At 36.5% G+C, this 21,790-nt stretch overlaps 1 protein-coding gene across 1 annotated transcript in view; it reads right to left on the bottom strand.

Moving 5' to 3' along the window:
- Positions 1-3,269: 3,269 nt before the first annotated feature.
- The window catches only part of ankfn1 (ankyrin repeat and fibronectin type III domain containing 1), a 77,292-nt gene continuing 58,771 nt past the window's right edge, over positions 3,270-21,790 (bottom strand). Inside the window, exons 14-23 of the mRNA XM_059532573.1 lie at positions 18,172-18,271; positions 16,757-16,889; positions 15,885-16,001; positions 15,097-15,312; positions 14,785-14,951; positions 13,008-13,149; positions 12,017-12,185; positions 11,187-11,353; positions 6,026-6,239; positions 3,270-4,646 (exon numbers count right to left, since the gene is read on the bottom strand). Coding sequence (XP_059388556.1) covers positions 3,883-4,646; positions 6,026-6,239; positions 11,187-11,353; positions 12,017-12,185; positions 13,008-13,149; positions 14,785-14,951; positions 15,097-15,312; positions 15,885-16,001; positions 16,757-16,889; positions 18,172-18,271 — 2,189 coding nt within the window. The 3' untranslated portion in view covers positions 3,270-3,882. The remainder of the gene's footprint in view (positions 4,647-6,025; positions 6,240-11,186; positions 11,354-12,016; positions 12,186-13,007; positions 13,150-14,784; positions 14,952-15,096; positions 15,313-15,884; positions 16,002-16,756; positions 16,890-18,171; positions 18,272-21,790) is intronic.

Genomic DNA, 21,790 nt, shown 5'->3' with positions numbered 1-21,790 from the left:
CAGTTGCAACATATATTTTTGGGAAATCAAACATTTTGTGCAAATACCATTTTCCTTTCTTTTTTTTCATAAAAAAACACTACAAACATTAATAAATTGTTGAAACATTGCAACAGACACATTCACAATGTTGCTTGCTAAGCTGTCCTATCATTCGGGAAAAAAAATATTTCACTTAATTACAGGACGCACATATGGATTATGTGAATATACATATACTATATTCACAATAAATCTGTTAGGTAATAATCACAGCAAAATGAATGTGGTATGGTTTTACAGAATTTATGGTGCATTACTAAACAAAATACCTTTTTGGTTATGTCCTTAGACCATAACTTGCATTACAAATATCTATGGCTTTATTAACAAAATGAGTGCTGTGATATTAATAATTATGTAAGAAAAATAATTCCCTTTCAAATCATTGAAATATATGTTTATATAAGTGGCACAAATTTGCGGTACAAGCAAATAAGTTTCCTTCCTCTGCAAAAGGTCAAAGGTGGTCCAATTCAAAAGAATCCAGCCGTCAAACTCTTATTACAGTAAACGTTGTGGGAGGCAAATATACTAAATGTATAAAAAGTGCAGTTTTTATCATTCCTTAAACTTGCAAAACATAAGTGGTTTTAATTTCCTTTCAAAACAGTGGGTTACCCAGCATAAATAGGAACAGAAACAAACAAATTACAATGAATCTTCAAATGTGAACAATCACACACCACAAACCACCATCATATGGTAAACATCGCAAAACTCAAGGTATTTTTCAATGAAACACATCTGTGGAACAAATGTCATGCACTCTTCCCTTAGAACAACTTTTTAATTTGAAAAGGGCTCATGTTTGGTAACAGAGTCTGTAGTGATGGGACCATTTTTGATTCATCCAGTGTTTCTGAACACTGAAATGCAATCTATTAGAAACAGATGTAGTGTAAAGTGGATGATGCCACTTCATACATCAATTGTAAGAGCAAACAATACTAAATGGGCAGTGAAATTAGCAGATACATCGATCTTTCATAGCAAGTAAACACATAAACTGAATTTTAACTGACCCTCAAATCACCTAAATCCAAAAAACACCACAACAGAGCCAAACAGCATGTTACCGGATGTAAAAATCCCATTAATTTTCTCCACAGTGAACTTCAAAACAGACTAACCAGAGGTTATATCAATTAATTTAGATATGTTCATTTATTTTTTATAAAAAGCAATGTTACAAGTTTGTAGAGATATATAAAAATACACACATATGCATGCATATATTTAAGAAAAATTTTGTGTTTATGTATTATATATATATATATATATATATATATATATATATATATATATATATATGAATATAAATATATATATGCAAATATTTTAAAAATATATATTGCATGTGTGTATTAATATATACATATTAAATATACAGTGCACACAAATATTATGTGAACAAAAACTTTTATTTTGGATGCGATTAATTGCTATTAATCACTTGACAGCAATATATATATATATATATATATATATATACATTGCCAAATGTTTTGGCAGTGACATAAATTTTGTGTTTTGCAAAGTTTGCTGCTTAAGCTGCTGTGATGTTAATTCGCATCAGCTGCACATGTGAAAGTGTGAATGGGTACTAGTCAGGTGAAATCACTATCACACTAAATAGATTGTAAAAGCAGACTGATTTCTATAAAAGGAGGGAAGAAGCGCTTCCAATCATTGTGTTCTTGTTAGCAATGGTTACCTTCAAAGAAACACGTGCAGCCATCATCGTTTTGCATCAAAATGGCCTCACAATCAAGGAAATTGCTACAAAGAGTATTGCACCTGAAAGTCTTCAGGACGTCCCAGAGTGTCCAACAAGCGCCAGGACCATCTCCTCCTGAGGCATCAGCTACAGAATCATGTTACCAGTAGTGCAGAGCTTGCTCAGGAATTGCAGCAGGTTGGTGTAAGAGCATCTGCACACACAGTGAGGCCAAGACCTTTGGACAATGGCCTGGTGTCAAGAAGGGCAGCAAATAAGTCACTTCTCTCCAAGAAAAACGTCAAGGAAAGACAGAAATTCTGCAGGAAGTACAAGGATTGGACAGCAGAAGACTGGTGCAGAGTTACTTTCTCTGATGAAGCTGAATTCTCTGAATTCTGACTATTTGGGACATCTGGAAAATCAATTGTTCGGAGAAAAAGAGGTGAACACTACCATGAGTCCTGTGACATGCCAACAGTGAAGCATCCTGAGACCATCGATGTGTGGGGTTGCTTTTCAACAAAGGGAGTGAGCTCTGTCATAATTCTGCCCATAAACACTGCCACGAATAAAGAATTGTATCAAAATGTCCCGAAAGAGCGACTTCTTCCAACGATCAATGAGCAATTTGGTGATGATCCATGCATTTTCCAGCATGACGGAGCAGCATGTCTCAAAGAAAGAGTGATAAAGAATTCCATTTAAATTTTGGATCCGTAGCCAGGCAACTGCCAGGATCACAATCCTCAAAAGGCGAGTGGACAAGCAGAAGCCCACAAATTGTGATCCATTCCGGGAAATAATAAGGCAAGAATGGATCGCCATCAGTCAGGATTTGACCCAGAAGCTAATATCCAGCATGCCAGAGTCAATTGCAGAGGTTATGAAGAACAAGAGTCGACACTGTAAATATTGACTCATTATATATTTTTTTGCCAATAAAAGCCTTTAAAACATATGATATTCTTATCATTGTTTGTCAATATACCATAGAGATATGTGGAAAAATAATCCACAAATACTGAAGCAGCAAACTTTGCAAAACACTAAATTTATGTCACTGCCAAAACTTTTGACCATGACTGTGTGTGTGTGTGTATATATATATATATATATATATATATATATATATATTATATATTTGCTGTCAAATGATTAATCGCAATTAATCGCATCCAAAATAAAAGTTTTTGTTCATATAATATTTATGTGCACTCTGTATATTTATTATGTATATATAAATACACACATATGCATGTATATATTTAAGAAAAATATGTTATGTTTACATATTAAATATATTTATATATAATATAAATTATATGAATATAAATATATACATGTAAATATTTTCAAAATACATACTGTGTATTTATATATACATAATGAATATACAGAGTGCACACTTTTATTTTGGATGTGATAAATCGCAATTAATCATTTGACAGCACTATATATATATATATAAACAATGTTAAAAGTTTGTGTGTGTAGATAGATAGATAGCATGCACCTGATGGAATTTACCGCTGATTAGATAACCGGCTTTACTGACGAGATGTGCATTAATTATCGGCCGATATTTGTCGTGCACCCCTAATAGATAGATAGATAGATAGATAGATAGATAGAAAGATAGAAAGATAGATAGGTAGTTCAAATATGCTTGTAGCTTCTAATCCAAACTATAATATAGAGCTGGTTTGGGTTTTTTTCATGACTTCAAAGTCTTTCAGCCTGAAGACGTTTTTGAAACCCCTATGGTGATAATAAATGGGGAAAATACATTCAGAACAAAGGCAGCTGAAAAAGTGGGCGCTCACTGTTGGGCTCTATTGGCTGAGGCAATTTCAAGTTCTAAGGAAAAGCAGTGCTTTGTTTCACGTTGCATTGATATTTAACATTGTAACAGTCAGAGCCATGATTTATGAGTCCCGCAGTGTTGACCAGCAACTTCATCCTCTGCAGTGAGGATGCAAGAATTGATTAGGCTAAGTGTTCACTCATTACAACTGTGAGCTGTTGTAAAGTGTGCGGTTGGAGAGGAAAAAGGTCTGGAGCTTAGAGGCAATTTAAGTGGTGATAAAACCACACGTCTATGATGGAACGCTTATTTCATCCTAAAGAGTGCTGCTGAGGATCTCCGACACTTGTTCATTCGTTTGCTCATCAGAATCCACGTCCTGAGCTTCGGCTGTAGTGCCATAACCCGATCCAGCATCTCTGTCTGTAGCTCCTCTCGATCCCGTCTCCTCCTCCTCCCAATGTGGGGCATCTCTGCAGGGCGACGTCTTGCTGCACGACTCCACAAAAATCCTGCGAACGTTGGGCTTAGACTCCCTGTAGGACGGTCTGTACTCGTCCAAACTGTAGGAGGTAGTGGGCGAGTGCGATAGGGAGAGTTGGGTCTCCAGCGGCAGGTCGATATCGCTCTGTCTGGTGTAGATGCCTTCGGATAGCGAAGGAGTGTGACTCTCGCTCTGTACACGGAGCCAGCGGTGCGGCCCGCCAAAATAACTCCTCTGGGGATGGCTTTTGGACAGCAGCTTACGTTTTGTTGGTGGATCGGCCAGGAACTTGCTGCGGGATGGCTTGTCTGTGGTCTTCACAGAGTAAGAAGACAGTGACAGGTCCTCCATGTCCTTGGTGCACGATTCGGTTTCCAGGATGGACTTGGAGCAAGCGCTGTATTTGAGATCATGCATCTGAAGAACATCAGGAGCGCTTCCGCTGAGAACGTGCACGGCCTGATGGGAGAGATCCTGGGCTGAGGAGTAAACTAAGTCCAGGTCACGAGGGCTCAGAGCGTCACTGGAGTCGTAGTCACTGTCTGTGGGGAGAAAGACCTCCGAACAGCCCTCTTCATCTGAACCTGGTTGGGACTCTACAAGAGATGGGGATTGAAATAATAGGCCATTGGAATTAATAAGCATAATACTGCTTATCCATTTTAATAATAATAATTCATTACATTTATATAGCGCTTTTCTAGGCACTCAAAGCGCTTACATTGTCAGGGGGTATCTCCTCATCCACCACCAAAATAAAATAAACATTTTAAAAGAACAGTTCTGCCTCTAAAATCTGATTGGATGAACAATGTGCAAGATTACATGTCAAATAGCCGATGTACAGACCTGTTCAAAAGTTTGGGTTGGTTAGAAAGTCTCATGCTCATCAGTACTATTTATTTGATTAAAAATACAGTCAAAATAGTAAAATTGTGAAATATTATTTCAATTTAAAATAACTGTTTTCTATTTCAGTATATTTTAAAATGTCATTTATTCTTCTGATGGCAAAGCATTTTCAGTGTCACAAACATTACTTATTATTATCAGTGATGATAATGGTTTTGTTAATATTTTCTGTGATACATATTTGCTGCCACTTCACATCAGTTAAATTCATCCTTGTTAAATAAAATTACTGACCCAACCTTTTGAATGGTAGTGCATATTTATAATATAGATCAATTTACTGTAACATTGCACATATTAAGCATTCTATAATGTAATACAATTATAAAATATTTTAAAAAGTTACTATGAAGTAATATCTATGTTTTATACTGAAGGATTACGCATAGGTTCTTTCCGAAGGATTAACAAAAAGTTTTCATATTAAAATTAATTTTTCATTCAAAACCAATGTAAACGCGTATTTTATCAGAACTGCCGTGTTTTTTTTTTTTAAGATTGTTTTAAAAGGTAAAATGAGCAATTTGTCACTTCAAGATTTGTGCAATGCCTTGGTCAAATGCAAATTTATCAAATCAAGACACAGTGCAATTGGGTCCTACTAGAACAGACACAGCAATGATGACCGATGTCTGTGAATTATCATCATTTGCCAATCCTTAGTGAAACAGACCGAAATCTTAACAAGCCCAAATTTCCAACAATCACATCCTGCCAGAACATTACTTAAGTGAGCTTAATCTGTAATTTTTCTTGAAAACCATCATTTTAGAAACTCACATTTGTTTTATGCCAACTACCATCCTTTAATGCTCTGCAAAACACATGGCTTCCCAAAGCTTTTATACAGAATGGTTTATCATAACAATAAGTGTGTTGAATTATAATTAAGTCGATACACTGATTTCTTTCCTACACAAATGTTCTTTTGTGCTGTCAACAAATGCCACATACTCACTACTGCAAATATAATACCTATTTGAATGCAACACAGATGCGCAGTCAAGCACGACACATCGTTTTATGCCTGGATGAAAGAGAGCTATTGAAAAACAGCATTTACCGATTGTGGGCTTTCGTCTCCTCATTTCTGGAGAGGGTGAGGGAGTGGGCACGTAGTCTGTGTTAGAGGACGTGGAGTCATTCTTCTGGACAGGAGGCTCCACACTGACATCAACTAGCCAGGTGATAGGCACCCAACCGAGAGGCTGTTTATAGCGGGCGTACTGCAGAGCATTGGTGATCCAGCGGACGTCTCGCCACATCTCATCCAAATGCTTCAAACACACAAAGGGGAAAAAAAAACAAAGCGAGGTTGAGTGCAATGTTATTTCATTGGAAATGCCAAAAATAAGGTCAAAGCTTTAAAACTAAAGGGTGCTATTTAAATGTTGATTCAATATAAATGCAAATAGCAGCTTTCAATGTGAGAAATGCGGTATTTCCCCCACACAAACCTCGCGAGCGTTTTCCCCACAAACATCACAAAGCTTTTCAAACCATTAAAGCGCATTACACAAAAGCTTCAAAAGGAGGCCACACCAAACTTCCTGTGAAGTCTGAAGGGGCATGACCGTGACTAATATCATAATTTATTTTGTGTCATCTTCCTCTGTTCACCAATCACAGCATGCCAGAACTGAATTGTACATATTGCTCCTATTTAGTGTGCAGAAGCGAAATGAGAGGTAAAATGTGTTTTCAATCAGAGCTGTTAACCTCCATGCAGTGAATCTTCACAAGTACCACTTTCATATTTTCCATCCTTGGGACGTACTATAGCAATTGTATTTACAAGGAGCTTATTTCAAATTGGAAGGAAAAAGGCTGTACAAAAATGAAGCAGGGTAGACGAAAAAAAATAAAAACACTGCAATCTGAGCTCTTTCTAGCAAATGCCATGTGAGATCCAGCTTATGGGAATGAGCTTTGACACCACAGGATGACTCCTTTGGAAAATATGCTGGGCTTCTAACGACAAAGAGGGGACTCCATTATGACAAGGGCAATAATAAAGTTTTTTTAAGTTGCGAAATAGACTAATTCAACTAATAAATGTTTGGCTGATGCTGCTGGCTGGGAAATATTACAACAAATTAGGGGAAAATAATAAATAGGCAGGGTGGCTTATACCATACCCAGTGCTCCAATATAGCAGCTCTCAATCCAAAACTGAATCACAGGTCTGTTCTGATAGGGCCATGGACAGCAGGGAAAAATCATGTTAAATGGAAATAATAAAATGTAACTGACCATATAATTGAGCATTTTTAGGAGAGCAAGATGAATATGCCTGACCATTATTAAAGGGATGAGAAAATGTTTTCCCTTTCATGTGCGTCAAAGGCTGTGCAGTCAGACTCAACCGTATTTTGATGCAAAATATTTGGCAAAAGTTTTTTTTTTTTTTAAATAGTAGAGAGATCCAACATGGACAGGCTGCTTGTCAGCCCTTCCAATAGGGCCGTGGACTGCATGGAGAAATAATGTTAAATGGGAATAATAAAATGCAACTGACCATATAATCATGCATATTTAGGAGAGAAAAATGAATAGGCCTGGCCGTTAACAGAGATGAGAAAATGCTTCTTGTTTTATGCATCAAAGGCTGTAAAATCAAACTCAATAGTATTTTGATGCAAAATAGGCTGCTTTAACCTGAAGCTATAAAACAATAAAAAAAGTAGAAGAAAACATGACTCGTATTGCATTAAATAAAGGTTCAGTTCCAAGGAGAATAATAATTGGTTTGTGCTAAGTAAAATTTGTTTTGTGTAGTGAGTTATCGACTGTCAACGGAAACATTAAAATGAAATGAGAATTCATAGTAAACACTGGGCCCTGAACTAACTCTATAGCAGTTGAGTAATATCAGATGAACTAGTAGCTTATTTCACTCACATTATATAGCAGCAAACTTCTAAATCTGCCAACTTAAAGCCAAAAAGTTGCATTTGAGTGTCATGGAAGCTCAGTCTCAATGACATTTCTCACCACATGCATCTAAAACACGCATTTTTTGTGCTCTGTCAGTAGCTATTTGAGAGGACCTCACAGTGATATAAACCTGCCCTTTCGCACGAGAGCGGAGCACAAAGCACTTTCCACCACCGTGCCACAGACGTGGCTCTTTCTGGTTCGCTGCCTCCTGGAACATTAAGGATTTCACGCTAATTGATGACACATTGCTCAGCCCAACACACACATTCATGCAGTCACACTCATTGATCGATATTATTTTTTCCCCTCGTCGCTCTTAGGCGCTGTGTAATCTGTGGTCAGTGTGCTGCTTTTTTCCAGCGCCTCTTGGACCTGACATCACACAAACACTCTTGTGGTTTTGTGGTCAATCTCAATTAATCGTCCAGACCAGGGTGGCGGAGAGGGATTATTTCAGACCGGCACGCTTAACACACGCCTGTCTTTTAAGTCAAATTGTGAGAGAGTCTGCCGAGCTGTTATTGAAATTTCGACACAAGAAAAACAACTTGTTTTACAGTTTATATGTCTAGTAGTTATGCTTTATGACATCAATAAAGTATCCTAATTGGATTATTAGTTTAAATTGTTTTTGTAGTTTGATGTTTCCAACACTCCCAAGCGCCTGGGAATAAACATGTGATCCTCAGGATTGAAACATGAATGACGTATTGCTAAAAGTTGTAATTGAAACAACACAAATGTGGCTAATAAAAGGGAATGAAGCAGTAAAGCATCATTTCAGATAGTACACAAACAATTTTAAAATACAAAATAGCAATAAAATACCATCACTGCACTATCCTAAGCACCTGTTTGTTGCACATACTGTTATGCATAATGTATATTCTGACAAATGAAATCATTGCATTGACATAAGACTGAAATGATCACATGCCATCAGTATATTCCTGAAAAAAAAACATCAGTTTCCACAACAAATATTAAGCAGCACAATTTCAAATTTGATAATAAATTTGAGAAATTTTATTTGAGCACCAAATCAGCATATTATAATAATTTCTGAATCATTTCTATGGGACACTTAAGAATGGATTAATGACTGCTGAAAATTTATATTTGCCATCACAGGAATAAACTACATTTTAAATTATATTCAAATGGAAACTTCAAAATATTTCAAAATATTACTGTTTTTATTGCATTTTCTGGCCAAATAAATTATTGTCTTAGTGAACATAAGAGACTTATTTCAAAAACATTCATAACAGTACAGTAGTTTACTTCTCATTTATTCAAGGTTATTAATAAGTAGTATTTCAATGACTGCTGTAAATGCAAAAGCATATTATTTCGGTTAAAATCCCTTTTGTAGACCAAAAGCACCACCAAAAACACTGTTAAGCTTGGTTAAGGACGAAAATGCAAAATGCCTGCAGTGCAACAAATTACTTAAATTGGGAGGAAATGGATTTGTTGTGATGTGCAGAGTGGGCTCACATTGAGTGCACCAATCACAATGGAGATTCATTTGCAAATGATTCCTGAACTAACATGGTTCCAAGACATACAACAAGTTGGACTACAAACACACTACAACACAAAATAACACAGATATTATCACACTTCTATTTAAGAGTGAGATTTAAGTGAAGAAATTAGAAGAAAATTGTTCAAATGTTCAAATCAGGTATTTAGCTTGAACAATCACCCAAAAAGATATTGCTACGGAAAAATTGTTTGCATATGGTGACCAATTATTATTTTGTATTATATTTATGAGTCCAACCCTTTATTAAGTACTTGGTATTGTTTGTGTAAAAAAAAAATATATATATATGTAAAAATATAATTTTTAAAGAAGAATCTTTTTGTTTGTCATATACTTTGGAACATAAGAGAAATAAAATAAAAGAACAAGTATATATATATATATATATAAAACTATTTATTTAACCAGGTCCAGGTACTCAACAGTAAAAAAAAATGTAAAAAAAAAAACCTGCACCATCAATATTCAATAAAATACTGTACTATATTATATAAAATGTGTTTTATGAAGAGAAATCTGTAACACTTTCAATGAAGCCCATATTTATGATACATTATAAGGGTATTCTTAAGGCATTATAATGAATGCATAATGCATTATAAAAAAACCTTATAATATGTTGTATCATCTCATGAATAGTCATAACAACAGTTTTAATATATTATAATATTTACTTATTTGTGGTTATAGCTTTTAAGAGTATGATGATTTATAACACAATGAACATGTTGCATCCACTTTTACAACGGATTATATTTTCTCATAGCTATAACGTATTATAAGTCTCATATCTTGCCATTTTTCTGATGCTACTTTACTTAAAGCGGTCAAAGACCACTTTAATAAGTAGTAATAATAATAATACAAAAAAAATTATCTTAAACAGATGAATGTGTAATATGACACATTTGCCTTGAACTATTTGTATTGTAATATTAGTTTGATTGTTTTGATGGTACCCTTTAGACAGCTGTTGATAAGTAACTCTGCAACTACATGTCAAATAGCAGTCATTAGAGTATTAGTATGTCTGCTATTGTAAATATATGCTAACACTTTATTTTGAGTCGATGTTCAACCAACAGATAAACTGACTATAAGTGTCTTTGCAAGTACATCAACTTATTTCACCATACTAGATTCTACCATTCTTGGGCATACTAATACTCTAATGAGAGTTAGATGGCATGTAGTTGAAAGTTGCTTACAGTTGACCCATTACGGGGACCATCAAAATAAAATGTAACCATATAAAACATTGCATTTTTTTCAGTTGGAGTAACAAGCTCACATCAATTAATTAACATTTGCTTCACAGAAAACACTCTAATAACCCTCAACATCTAACCACTCTCAGCTGTAGTAAGATACTGTGCAGATCTTAAATAAACAATGTCAAGACATGATACAGTACATTATACTGTAAATGAAGTAGATTTAATAGGAGTTCATTGTGTGTAATAAATAATCATACTCTTAAACTTATAACCACAAATATGTTAGCATTATGATGTATTATAATTGTTGTTATGATTATTCATGAATTGATATAACATATGTTTTTTATAATGCATAATGCATTCATTATAATTCCTTAAGAATACCCTTATAATGTATTATAAATACGGGCTTCATAGACAGTGTCACCGAGAAATCTTTTTTGTTTATCATATAATGTGGAGCAAGGGAGCGCAAAAAAATTACAAATCACATTACTTTTCACAGAGCATACCTGAATGTAGTCCAATATGTGCTGGTGTCTCTGTTTGGCTGTTGACACCTCTGAGTCAGTGATGGCCTCTCTAAAAGCCTGCTGGGTAATTAGAGCATCCAGGTCCAGCACTGAGGACAGCCGGCAGTAAAGACTGATAAATTTCTCCTTATATGAGCAGAAGTGAACTGCACATGGGAAACAAAAAATATATAATGCCACACTTAGTAATGGACACTGTCATATAAGGGCAATGCTAGTCAGATATTATTGCATTTTTCTAATTGACTTTACTGGATGGTGTGAAATTGAGACCCTAGGAAGGTTATCATTAATGTCTGAAAAAACACTGACAAATCTTTTTAAAAGATGTTTTTGTAATGGAAATCTGTGGGTGGTTTACAAGTGTATGGTGTTTGGGTTGAAACTACCTCACAGTATAACGTTTAAAAAGTTGTTTGAAACTCTCCCCACAACAGCAGCTGAATAAGCTACTAAGGGTTCTAATTGGCACCACTGCTAAGCATACAAGCACACTGAAAACAAGCCATGCTATTTGAATGAAAATGATATTCAGTTCTTTAAAACAGATTTTATTGAATTATAATATTGATTTCTTGTTTAACCTTTCCTTATTTTACACAGTCTGGGCTCAGCGAGGGGGGTGGGTGGCTGTTTGGCTAGCCGTGGTGTGCACCACCACCCCGCTGGTGTCTGCATGTGTGTGTGTCTGCTTGATTTACTAGAGGTCCTGAGGGAGTGTGACTGGGGGCAGAGGGAGGAGGAATCTGTGGATTTTTATAAGGCCAACTGAGCTAATATTGTAGGGGTTGAAACAGAAGCCAGTGTACCGAGCTCAAACATTTGAAGAGGGAGGTTGAGGAACCCCGAGTGTGGTGTGTAGGGGTTGGTCTGTCCCGGGGCAGAGCAAACGTCGTCTGAGGCGGGCAGCAGCAGAAGAAAGGACACATTGTGACCCAGCTCCAGCACCTCGAGTGTGTAGAGACGGAAGTGCTTGGCCTGTGTGGGACACACAGAGACACACACACAGACTTTAACCCACAGGGGTCGAAGGGTAACAATGTTATGCCGTAACTAAGTAGCGAGCAAAAATTCCTAAAACTCAGTAGGACACACAAAAAGTTACTCTTACAAAACTATGGTAGCCACAATTTATCTGTAGTGTCTATAGTATAGTATAGCACAATCTATTTATACTATGTCTGTCTGTCTATCTATCTATCTATCTATCTATCTATCTATCTATCTATCTATCTATCTATCTATCTATCTATCTATCTATCTATCTATCTATCTATCTATCTATCTATCTCTGTCCTTCCATCCATCCCTTTATCTGTCATCCGTAAATTTTTCCCCTCGATCTAACCATCAATTCATTCATCCCCTCAATCTGTCTAACCGTCTTTGTCTAACATCTGCTTATCCATCCATCCCCTCTATCTATCCATATTTCTTTATCTATCATCTGCCCATCCATCCATCCATCCATCTGCCCATCCATCCATCCGCCAATCTATCCATCCATCCATCGATCGATCCAACCATCCATCCATCTGCCCATCCATCCATCCATCCATCCATCCATCCATGTCATAAAGTATTCCCATTTTTCCCATTACTAGTTTTATATAAGCTTTAAACTTAAATTGCACTTTTCAAACAACTTAATTGTAAGTATGCAAACTAAATAACCCCTTAATAACTTGAGCAATATTTTAACCATTTTATAAATAAAAAAAATATTGATAAACTTTCATTTTTGATGATTGTGGTGCTTTTCACCAAGTTGCCACAGACTTGTCATGTAGACTGCAGTACCTGGTGGAGAGGTAGATTGATCTGGTGCAGCAGACCCTTAATGGCCGTCTGGATCTCAGAGAAGAGGATGCAGTCTGTGGCCTGATCTGCTGTTTCCACCTCCACAGGGCCAGACAGTGATTGCAGCCATTCCCACTCATCCCTGGGTGGGAAGAGACCGCGTTTAGTCAACATACACACAGCTCTATATTACTCTTTCCAGAAGAGCCCTCGATAGAGTGGTTTCCAAAGGCTAGTGGGATGGCATGTCAGGTCTGATTTTGAGAGTAAGGTTTAGTGTGATGCTTGTGACCAACCACTCAACAACTTTTTCTTTTAATATGAACATGCTAGACTAAGAAAAGTACTAGTTTAATGACCAAAAACGTGGTACCTAGGAAAGTGACAACCCTTGGGTATTTGTAAATTATTGAAGAGAGAATTTAAAAATAACTGATTAGGTTTGAAATTATTATCTGTGTGAAAATATCCATAAATCATGTTGGCAAATTATAGAGAAAACCAGATTTTTACAGTGAGGTAAAATGATTTAAAATTCATTTAACTTTCTATAAATTTCATGAAAACTGAGAGGATGAAAAGCATCAGCTCACAGTACGCGGTTAAGATGACGGGGCAAAATATAGTAATTTGGTCTTAGACTCAAGGACACCCTCAAGGCTAGCGTCAAGGGGGTAGGTTGGTGGAAAAAAGGAAAATTTCTTTGCTCCAGAGGTTTTCCTCGAGCCGTGAGTGGGCATCGTCCTGTGTGAACCTCCCACTGACTTCCACAGTCCGGCCCCATAGTAAATTTAGTTTTACTGCCACACAGAGCTGCAGGATAATACTGTCCCTGTCTCTAGCTACCTACCAAGGTCAACACCATGACCCGAGATGAAAATAAATAAATAGCTCCTTTACCGAACAAAAACAAATAGCAGTTTTGTTTTGACTGTAAAAAATGGTGGTGTCAAGAAACTATGTAAGCTTGTGGTGAGGGGGAGTCCGACACGGAGTTCAGGCAGATTTCAATCTTCTCAGGTACACTCGCTCTGGAGAGCTCGAATTCGCTTCACCAATAAGACAAATTAACTTGCTTCTGTACTATAAAAGGTTGAAAACTGCGCGTCCATATCAGTAACATTCATTAGATTGTATGAAAATTTTCCTGTTGAGTCAAGATGTACATATAGATTTACTGGTACTTTGTTACAAGTGAAACATTTATAAAAAAAAATTATATAATTATATGCTTTAATTACAGACTTTGAATACATGCTTTAATTGTCTTAGTCCAATGCTTTTAAACCAAGGGGCTTTTATCTTCAATTCTCTTAAGGAGAAAAAAGGGCTTCTAAGAAATGCTTTGTGAACTGTGAAATGCAGGATGATTTGAGGAAAAAAGCATGCTAAAAACACATTCCCACTCATTTACTAGTTTAATATATTCAGAATATTCTCTTTTCCCTAAAGCAGGCCCTACTAATTCTCTCATTTGTTGTGTCACATATTATCAAGAGTCTTACTTTGTATTTGCATTTTTAATTTCAGTTTGTGGAAGTTGTTATGGAAGCTTATTTCCTGCCATGGGGTTAAAAAAATAATCAAAAGATAATTGGTCTTTTTAATTTAGACTTTTTCCTTGCAATTCTGATTATATTTCAGTTTATATTTTGCAATTCTGCCTTTTTTTCTACTAATTCTGAGTTTACATTATTCCTAATTTTTAGGGAAAAAAACCTGATTCTGAGAAAAAAATTGGCAACTACATTTTGTCACATTGAAGAACACTGCTAACCTTGACACATTCCAGTTGTCTCGTATCTTGGTGTGGCAGAGCATGTTGGGCATACGTTGAGGAACCAGAACTTTGATCTGGTCCACAGAGCTGCTGAGCTTCAGGTAACCCAGATAAAGCCCTGAGGACAGCCGGTGCTGACTTCGTCTCTGATAGGCCAGAATGTCCTACAATCACAATGACAGTTTAAATGTAATTCTTTTTCTGAATAAGAAACGAATGGTGGATTATTTGGAGTATCACTAATTTCTTTAGACTAAAGGTGCAAGACTCAAGAGTTGATATTTTGAGTTAGGACAGAGCTGTAGTTACCTGTATGGTTATAAGAAGGATGTCCAGGGCATATGGTTCCTCGGGAGTAGATAAAGACTTCCTCTGACTCTGCAGTTTGGATACCAGCATCCATTTCCCGTTGAAAAAGGAATAAAGGCTATCCATCTCCCTTACTGTCACAAGCAGCACATTTCCATGACGATCCTTAATGGGCTCATAGTGGACTCGGCCCAAATTGTGAGTACCCAAAAGATTCTACGTAGAGAAAGCCAGAGAAACAGAAAAGAATTTAACCCTCTGATGCTATGCATGGTGTCCACTACAAAACAATTGTTAATTTGTTTTCTATTTTATTTCAGGTGTGACATTGAAACCACAATGGAACGATAATGATATATGACTGTCCTCTTTAATGCATCGTTATGGTTTATATTTATGACAACAGAAATACAAAGCATGAAATATTTCTGGAACGCTGGACTGGACCGATGTGTAATTATCTCAAAATGTAGAATTTCTTTTAAACTCAAAGTCACATTTTTATATTTTATTTGTATTGCACTGAAGTAAAAATAAACATTTAAAATATATTCATTCAGTTTCCAAATAGAAAAAATAATGCATTATTGTACTAAAAAGCAGTTAAGTAATGTATGTTGGCCAAAATAATTGTTATGCAATATGAAATATGCTCAAACACAAAGACAGGCACACACTCCACTCAGAATCCCACATAAGAGATTATCCCACTCAATTTCAATTTGTAGTGAGATCAGATCCCATTAGAGTGATAAATTGTAAGCAAGGCTCATCACGGGCTGGCAAACCTGCAGTTGGCCTGCAGCCGCCAGCATCTTCTGTCTGGACTGCAGAGTGGAAGAGGAAGAGGTGGAGACGGCCAGGCTCTGTCTCAGCCACCGGACGTCTTCCCACATACAGGACAGCTGCAAAATAAACACACACGCACACTTGTGAAGTTGGAGGAAACTATTTACCTAATTCCTCAACATCAAAGTCTGTGCATGAATGCCAGAGAGTGCTTTATCTTCAGTGAGGTGACATCCTTGCTATAAGGTGCTTTAGATGGAAAACTGCATCATTCTTCGAGACGAAACCATCTGTCCCTGCCTGTTTATATGACTGTTTAACCTTCAAGCTATTTTAAACTGGGAGACAAGGTTTATCAAGCCAACATCAAAATTTGCCTTGACGAACTTTCATTTTTTAGTTGAATTTTAGGAGACAAGTTGAAAAATAAACATTTGGATTCGGACATGAGCGCTTAAAGCGCTGCAAGGCACGTTCTTGTGTGTATAACTTTACCTCCAATCTCACCATAAAATCTAGAAGTATTTGGCCATCAAACAAAGAGCTATATTCTGCTAAGACTCTCTCTGCTTCTTGCATCACACCACTTTAGCCTTGTAATGATGGGCTAATTACAAACACGCGGCCTAACGTCAAAAGTGTGTTGACTGTTCACTTTGACAGAATATATTTAGGACTCTAAGCTGACCACAGGCTGCATTTAGAAGAAACCAACAAAAATATTGACGCTTGTCAAAGAGATGTGTAACGAAAACATCGAAAATGTATGTTTCAGTTCAGCGTTAACAAAACGCATGTTACTTTAGTGCAGTATCTCCGTGCTGACCTCTCCGCTGCTTAATGTCGCGGTTGACTGTATGTTTGTGCATACCTTGGTGAACCACAGAAAGTCCTGCATGAGGGAGCTGCTGTATGAGTCGTCCACCTCTACTATGGGGATCTGATCCTCATTAGTCACTAGCAGACTGTCCTTATGGTAAAATACTGATGCTATATAAACTCCCCTGAAAAAAAACAACAACCAAGAGAACCTATTCAGAACAAGGTGAATTCAGCTATAATGTCAATTCTATAATGCTTGGCGCTTTCCAAGAATAGAGTATAAAATAGGCTCTGAGTTTCCTAAAAAGGAAAAATTTCCTGAAAATATTTAGTAATATGTGTTTCTTAAGGTTTAGATAAAAAATAAAATATTACATTTATATTTTACATATCATTAGCAGATATACCAAAGCAACTTAAAAATTAGGAGTACAACAAAGCAAACAAAGTTTTATAGTACATTGTAATAATTATAAGAGTTTTATTTTCTATTCATTAGAAAAAGTTTACAAAAAAGTTTGTCGTTTTTGCCATTAAATGTTTAAACCCCTAGACAGCTATTTTGACATTTTCTAGCAAGAAATATTACATAAACATCAAAATTGTTTTCGGAATTTAAAATTAGATTTATTTTTTTTACTGATAATTTAATATCACGATTAATTATAAATAAATGATAATTATAAATAAAGGCATTATAAAGGCAAAATATACAGTTATTTAGGGACAGATTTACTAAACAGGGCAAATTAGTGTTAGAGCGCAATTCCATAGAAAATTCTGCATGTGGTTTACTGACAAGATGCACATTAAAGAACACAGATGGAACATTTCATTTCCATAATGACCAGCACAATCTACCAAGAGCAGCACAAATTACCACCTGCTTTAAGACTAAGCTTTAAATAATGGCGCAAATACCAGTAATTTCATGAACGCAAATGTTCGTAAATCACATTGTGCGATTCATTTTAATACTCTCCTCCCATGAATTTTGCGTCTGAAAGGGAAACTCCTACAAATGCATATTTAATAAGGTCAGGTGCCAAAATAACTGTCCATGCCTTTTAAGCGCCAATTCATCAATGTGCATCCTGACAGTACAGTTTAAACAGTTTTAATGCCAAAAGACAGTTTGCGATGGTCCAAGCTGTTAGTAAATATGGTCCTTAATTATTAATTCAAATATTCTTCAAAAATCATGACATTGTTGTTTGATTTTGATTGCTGTGTTCAGTTGAGAAGGTCAAAAACACCTGAGGTGGAAAATTGCCAAATTACCATTTTAAGGCTGAGGGCAGAAACATTTCATGTGGTCAAAATTACTTTCATGCATGTCTAAAAGCATGGCAATACAATAATAACCATTCATGCTTCTAATACTGTAATAAACTAATGTGACACCAATATGTAATCAATCTGTTGGAAGTGCCAGATATTTTTTTTATAATATGCTCATACCACCTTTTGAGACTCTTGACAAATTTAGTAGAAGAATGAAAAAGGTGTTTCAGGCTCCGGGACACTGACTGTTTACGACTTGGATTCTGCAACTTTGATGTATCTGGAAAAAAAAAAGAGGCAAGAAATGGAGTCAAGGTGAACAAAGAGCTGAAAACAATAACATTTTAATACAAAACTCATGTGGGAGACTAAAGATAGTGTGAGAGACCTACAATGGAAAAACAGTGTGAAAAATCATACTCTAGTCAGTTCAAAAAATCATACTCTAGTCAGTTCTTGGATTCATTCTGGCTTCCTTAAGATTGACTTGTTGTTTAGAAAACCAAACCATTAACTTGAGTATGAACTATGTAGTTTTAATCATCCTCTGGAGAGTAACACTTCAGGATTACTTGAAAACACTCGTCATCAAGACAAAAATATCATTGTAAAGAGCACAACAGAACAAAAAACATGCTGAATGAAGGAATAAACATAAGGAAATTTGAAGACAGACAGGGTGAAAGAGCCTCAGGGGTGTAAGAGAGGGTTCAGGGGAGTCAGGCCACCGACAAACTGGTTATCTGGAACATTTCAGCTGCGTATCTCCCACTTCAAGCGCAGCCATATCAGCCCACATTTCAGTGATGCCAATCTTCAGACGTCCCTGTTTTCATGAAATTAAGCGTCACGTAATTGCCCCCCGTGTAAACAGCAGGGCAGACGGAACAATCCATTTGGCTGAGAAGCTGTTTACATCGTGAAAGTGGCCGTCAGAGCGAGCGAGTCACCGTGAGAGCAATCACGCTAACCCTAGTCTATGTGTCTCCACCGGAGGGGCTTGAAAAGGGAGGAAGGCAGATTTTCCGTTTGAAAATCACTATTGAACCCCTCAAGGAATAATGTGTCTTAAAAGTCCCTAAAGAAGATAAACTCTTGGCCCCTTTGACCCTACAGTGACGACTGTTAACAGTACGTGATTACATGCACACACTGATTGTTTCCTGCTTGGCTAGATATCGACATAACGTAACCTCAAAACCGCAACACAGAATCTTACTGGAATCTCAAGACAATTAGGTCCCTATTGAAAAAAAGTCAAGTTTGATTACATACACTGGAATATCACAACCAGATTTTAAGGTTAGGATGTCAACCGCAATTTTTGGATCACAACAAGTAGGAGTGAGAACATAATTATCCACTTTGGAAACACATTAAATGCGTTTTAACATTTTTTATGTGAAGTTCAGCAGTAGTTCCCAGTCTACACAAATAGAGCCATTGCACGTGTTGATAAGCTGAGTGCAGAATTTGTATTTATTTCTCCCTCAGAAGGTTAACTGGCTTTGACAAGCAGATTATAAGACATGAGTGCATTGGCCTCCTGTGCCGCCAAACTGTCACACTAAATAAATAAAGAAATGCCTTTTCATTTACGGAAGCAAAAGGAAAAAAAATGGATCGCCTTTGATTAATGACTTGGCAATCCATCTGTCTACCGCACAGTGAGTGCAACTATGAAATAAGGTGAGTGAGCGAGTGCTGGTAGCATTCTTTATTATCTAACTAATTTAGCTGGGGTCAACGGACCCTTTTCAACATATGAGAGCGAGCGAGATCATCCATAACGATCGTGGCCAGACTTTCCAGGCTTTAGCTGACAGAAAGTGCTTACATAGCCACGGCGGAGAGCGCGGAGGTGTGTGTGTGAGCGATCGCGTTGTGCTTGTGGGTGTTGCTGTGTCTCATGCTGGAACACTGGGAGCTGTGTGCGCGACTTACACACACACCCCTCGGCTTGAGAGCAACCTCTCAGTTCCACATATACACATCATAAATTATGATAACCTGTGCTTAAACGAGCTGCATTTTTTCAGAGCAGTTTTTATAGTGGTGTCATTGTACCAATGCTGATTAATTTTGCAGATTTATTTTTTGAACACTGTCGCACCAAAAATAACTTGGGTAAATACTTTGCCTCTGCCAACATGTGTGCTTAAGGGGACATGTAATGCAGACATATTGCTAATAAATTGTATAATACGTTTTTTTAAATCTTGTTTTCTAGTAATTATCGATAAATGTCCTTAAAACTAGATATAGTTCTTAAGAAATGTATTCTTATTGTTATTTTTTTGCATTTCAATCTCAAAAATTTAGCAATTCTTACTTACATTTAAAACTTGACATTGTACACCGCGAATATAATTGGCTCAAAAATTTGACATTCCTACTTTTAATAAGATTCTTTGGATAAAAGTGTCTGTCAAATGAACAATGAATAAATTTAAATTTAGAAGCAAGACTGAATAAGACAAAGTGTGTATGTTTATGCTACATTATGGGGACAAAATGGCCCCACAAGAATAGTAAAACCTGAAATTTTGAGATCTGAAACCCGACTGCAAATAGGTTTTCTGTAAGTAGAATGGTTAGGGTAAGGGGATAGAAAATATAAAGTCCCCACAATTCACAGAAACAAACATGTGTGTGTGTGTGTCTATATATATATATATCAGATTTGTCTAAAATAAAAATAAATTAATTAAATTTATGCATTTAGCAGATGCTTTTATCCAAAGCGACTTACAGTGCATTCAGGCTATCAATTTTTACCTATCATGTGTTCCCGGGGAATCGAACCCCCAACCTTGCACTTGATAGCGCAATGCTGTACCAATTGAGCTACAGGAACACTTTTTTAATTTGGCTGACACTCCCTCTGAGTTAAAACAAAACAATATCCCAGAGTAATTCATTTACTCAAACAGTACACTGACTGAACTGCTGTGAAGAGAGAACTGAAGATGAACACCGAGCCGAGCCAGATAACGAACAAAAGACTGACTCGTTCTCGAGTCAAGAACCGTTTCTGTCAGACGTGTCCAATTCAAGAACCAAGGAGCTGATGGAATGGTATGGGACGGGATATTGTTTTGTTTTAACTCAGAGGAAGTGTCAGCCACATTAAAAAAGTTAACAGCTTAAGTCATTTGCGGATTAATGCTTATTGGAGACATGAACCATTTTAAACGATTCAGTTCGATTTGGTGAACTGGTTCAAGAAGATCCGGTTACATCGAATGATTCATTCGCAAACCGGATATCACAAACTGTTGTGTTTTGAACTCTCTCACAACAGACAGGGAAGAGAAGACAATGATGAATAAAGTCGTAGTTTTTGCTATTTTTGGACCAAAATTTATTTTCGATGCTTCAAAAAATTCTAACTGACCCTCTGATGTCACATGTACTACTTTGATGATGTTTATCTTACCTTTCTGGACATGGACAGTATACCGTGCACACAGTTTCAATGGAGGGACTGAGAGCTCTCGGACTAAATCTAAAATATATTAAACTGTGTCCCGAAGATGAACGGAGGTCTTACACGTTTGGAACGACATGAGGGTGAGTTATTAATTACATAATTTTCATTTTTCGGTGAGCTAACCCTTTAAGTACCATACTATAGAAGGGCTGGGATTTGATACTAATATCAGGATTCGATTTGATTCTCATTCACAAGCTTTCGATTCGATTATCAATTATATTCGATTTGATTCAATATTGATTATTTTGGATATATATCAGGTATAGTACTTGCCAAACTTATACTACCAAACTTATGCTGTAA

Source organism: Carassius carassius, chromosome 40, assembly GCF_963082965.1.
Source record: "Carassius carassius chromosome 40, fCarCar2.1, whole genome shotgun sequence".
Lineage (NCBI taxonomy): Eukaryota > Metazoa > Chordata > Actinopteri > Cypriniformes > Cyprinidae > Carassius > Carassius carassius.
This window is presented reverse-complemented; position numbering and strand designations above follow the sequence as displayed.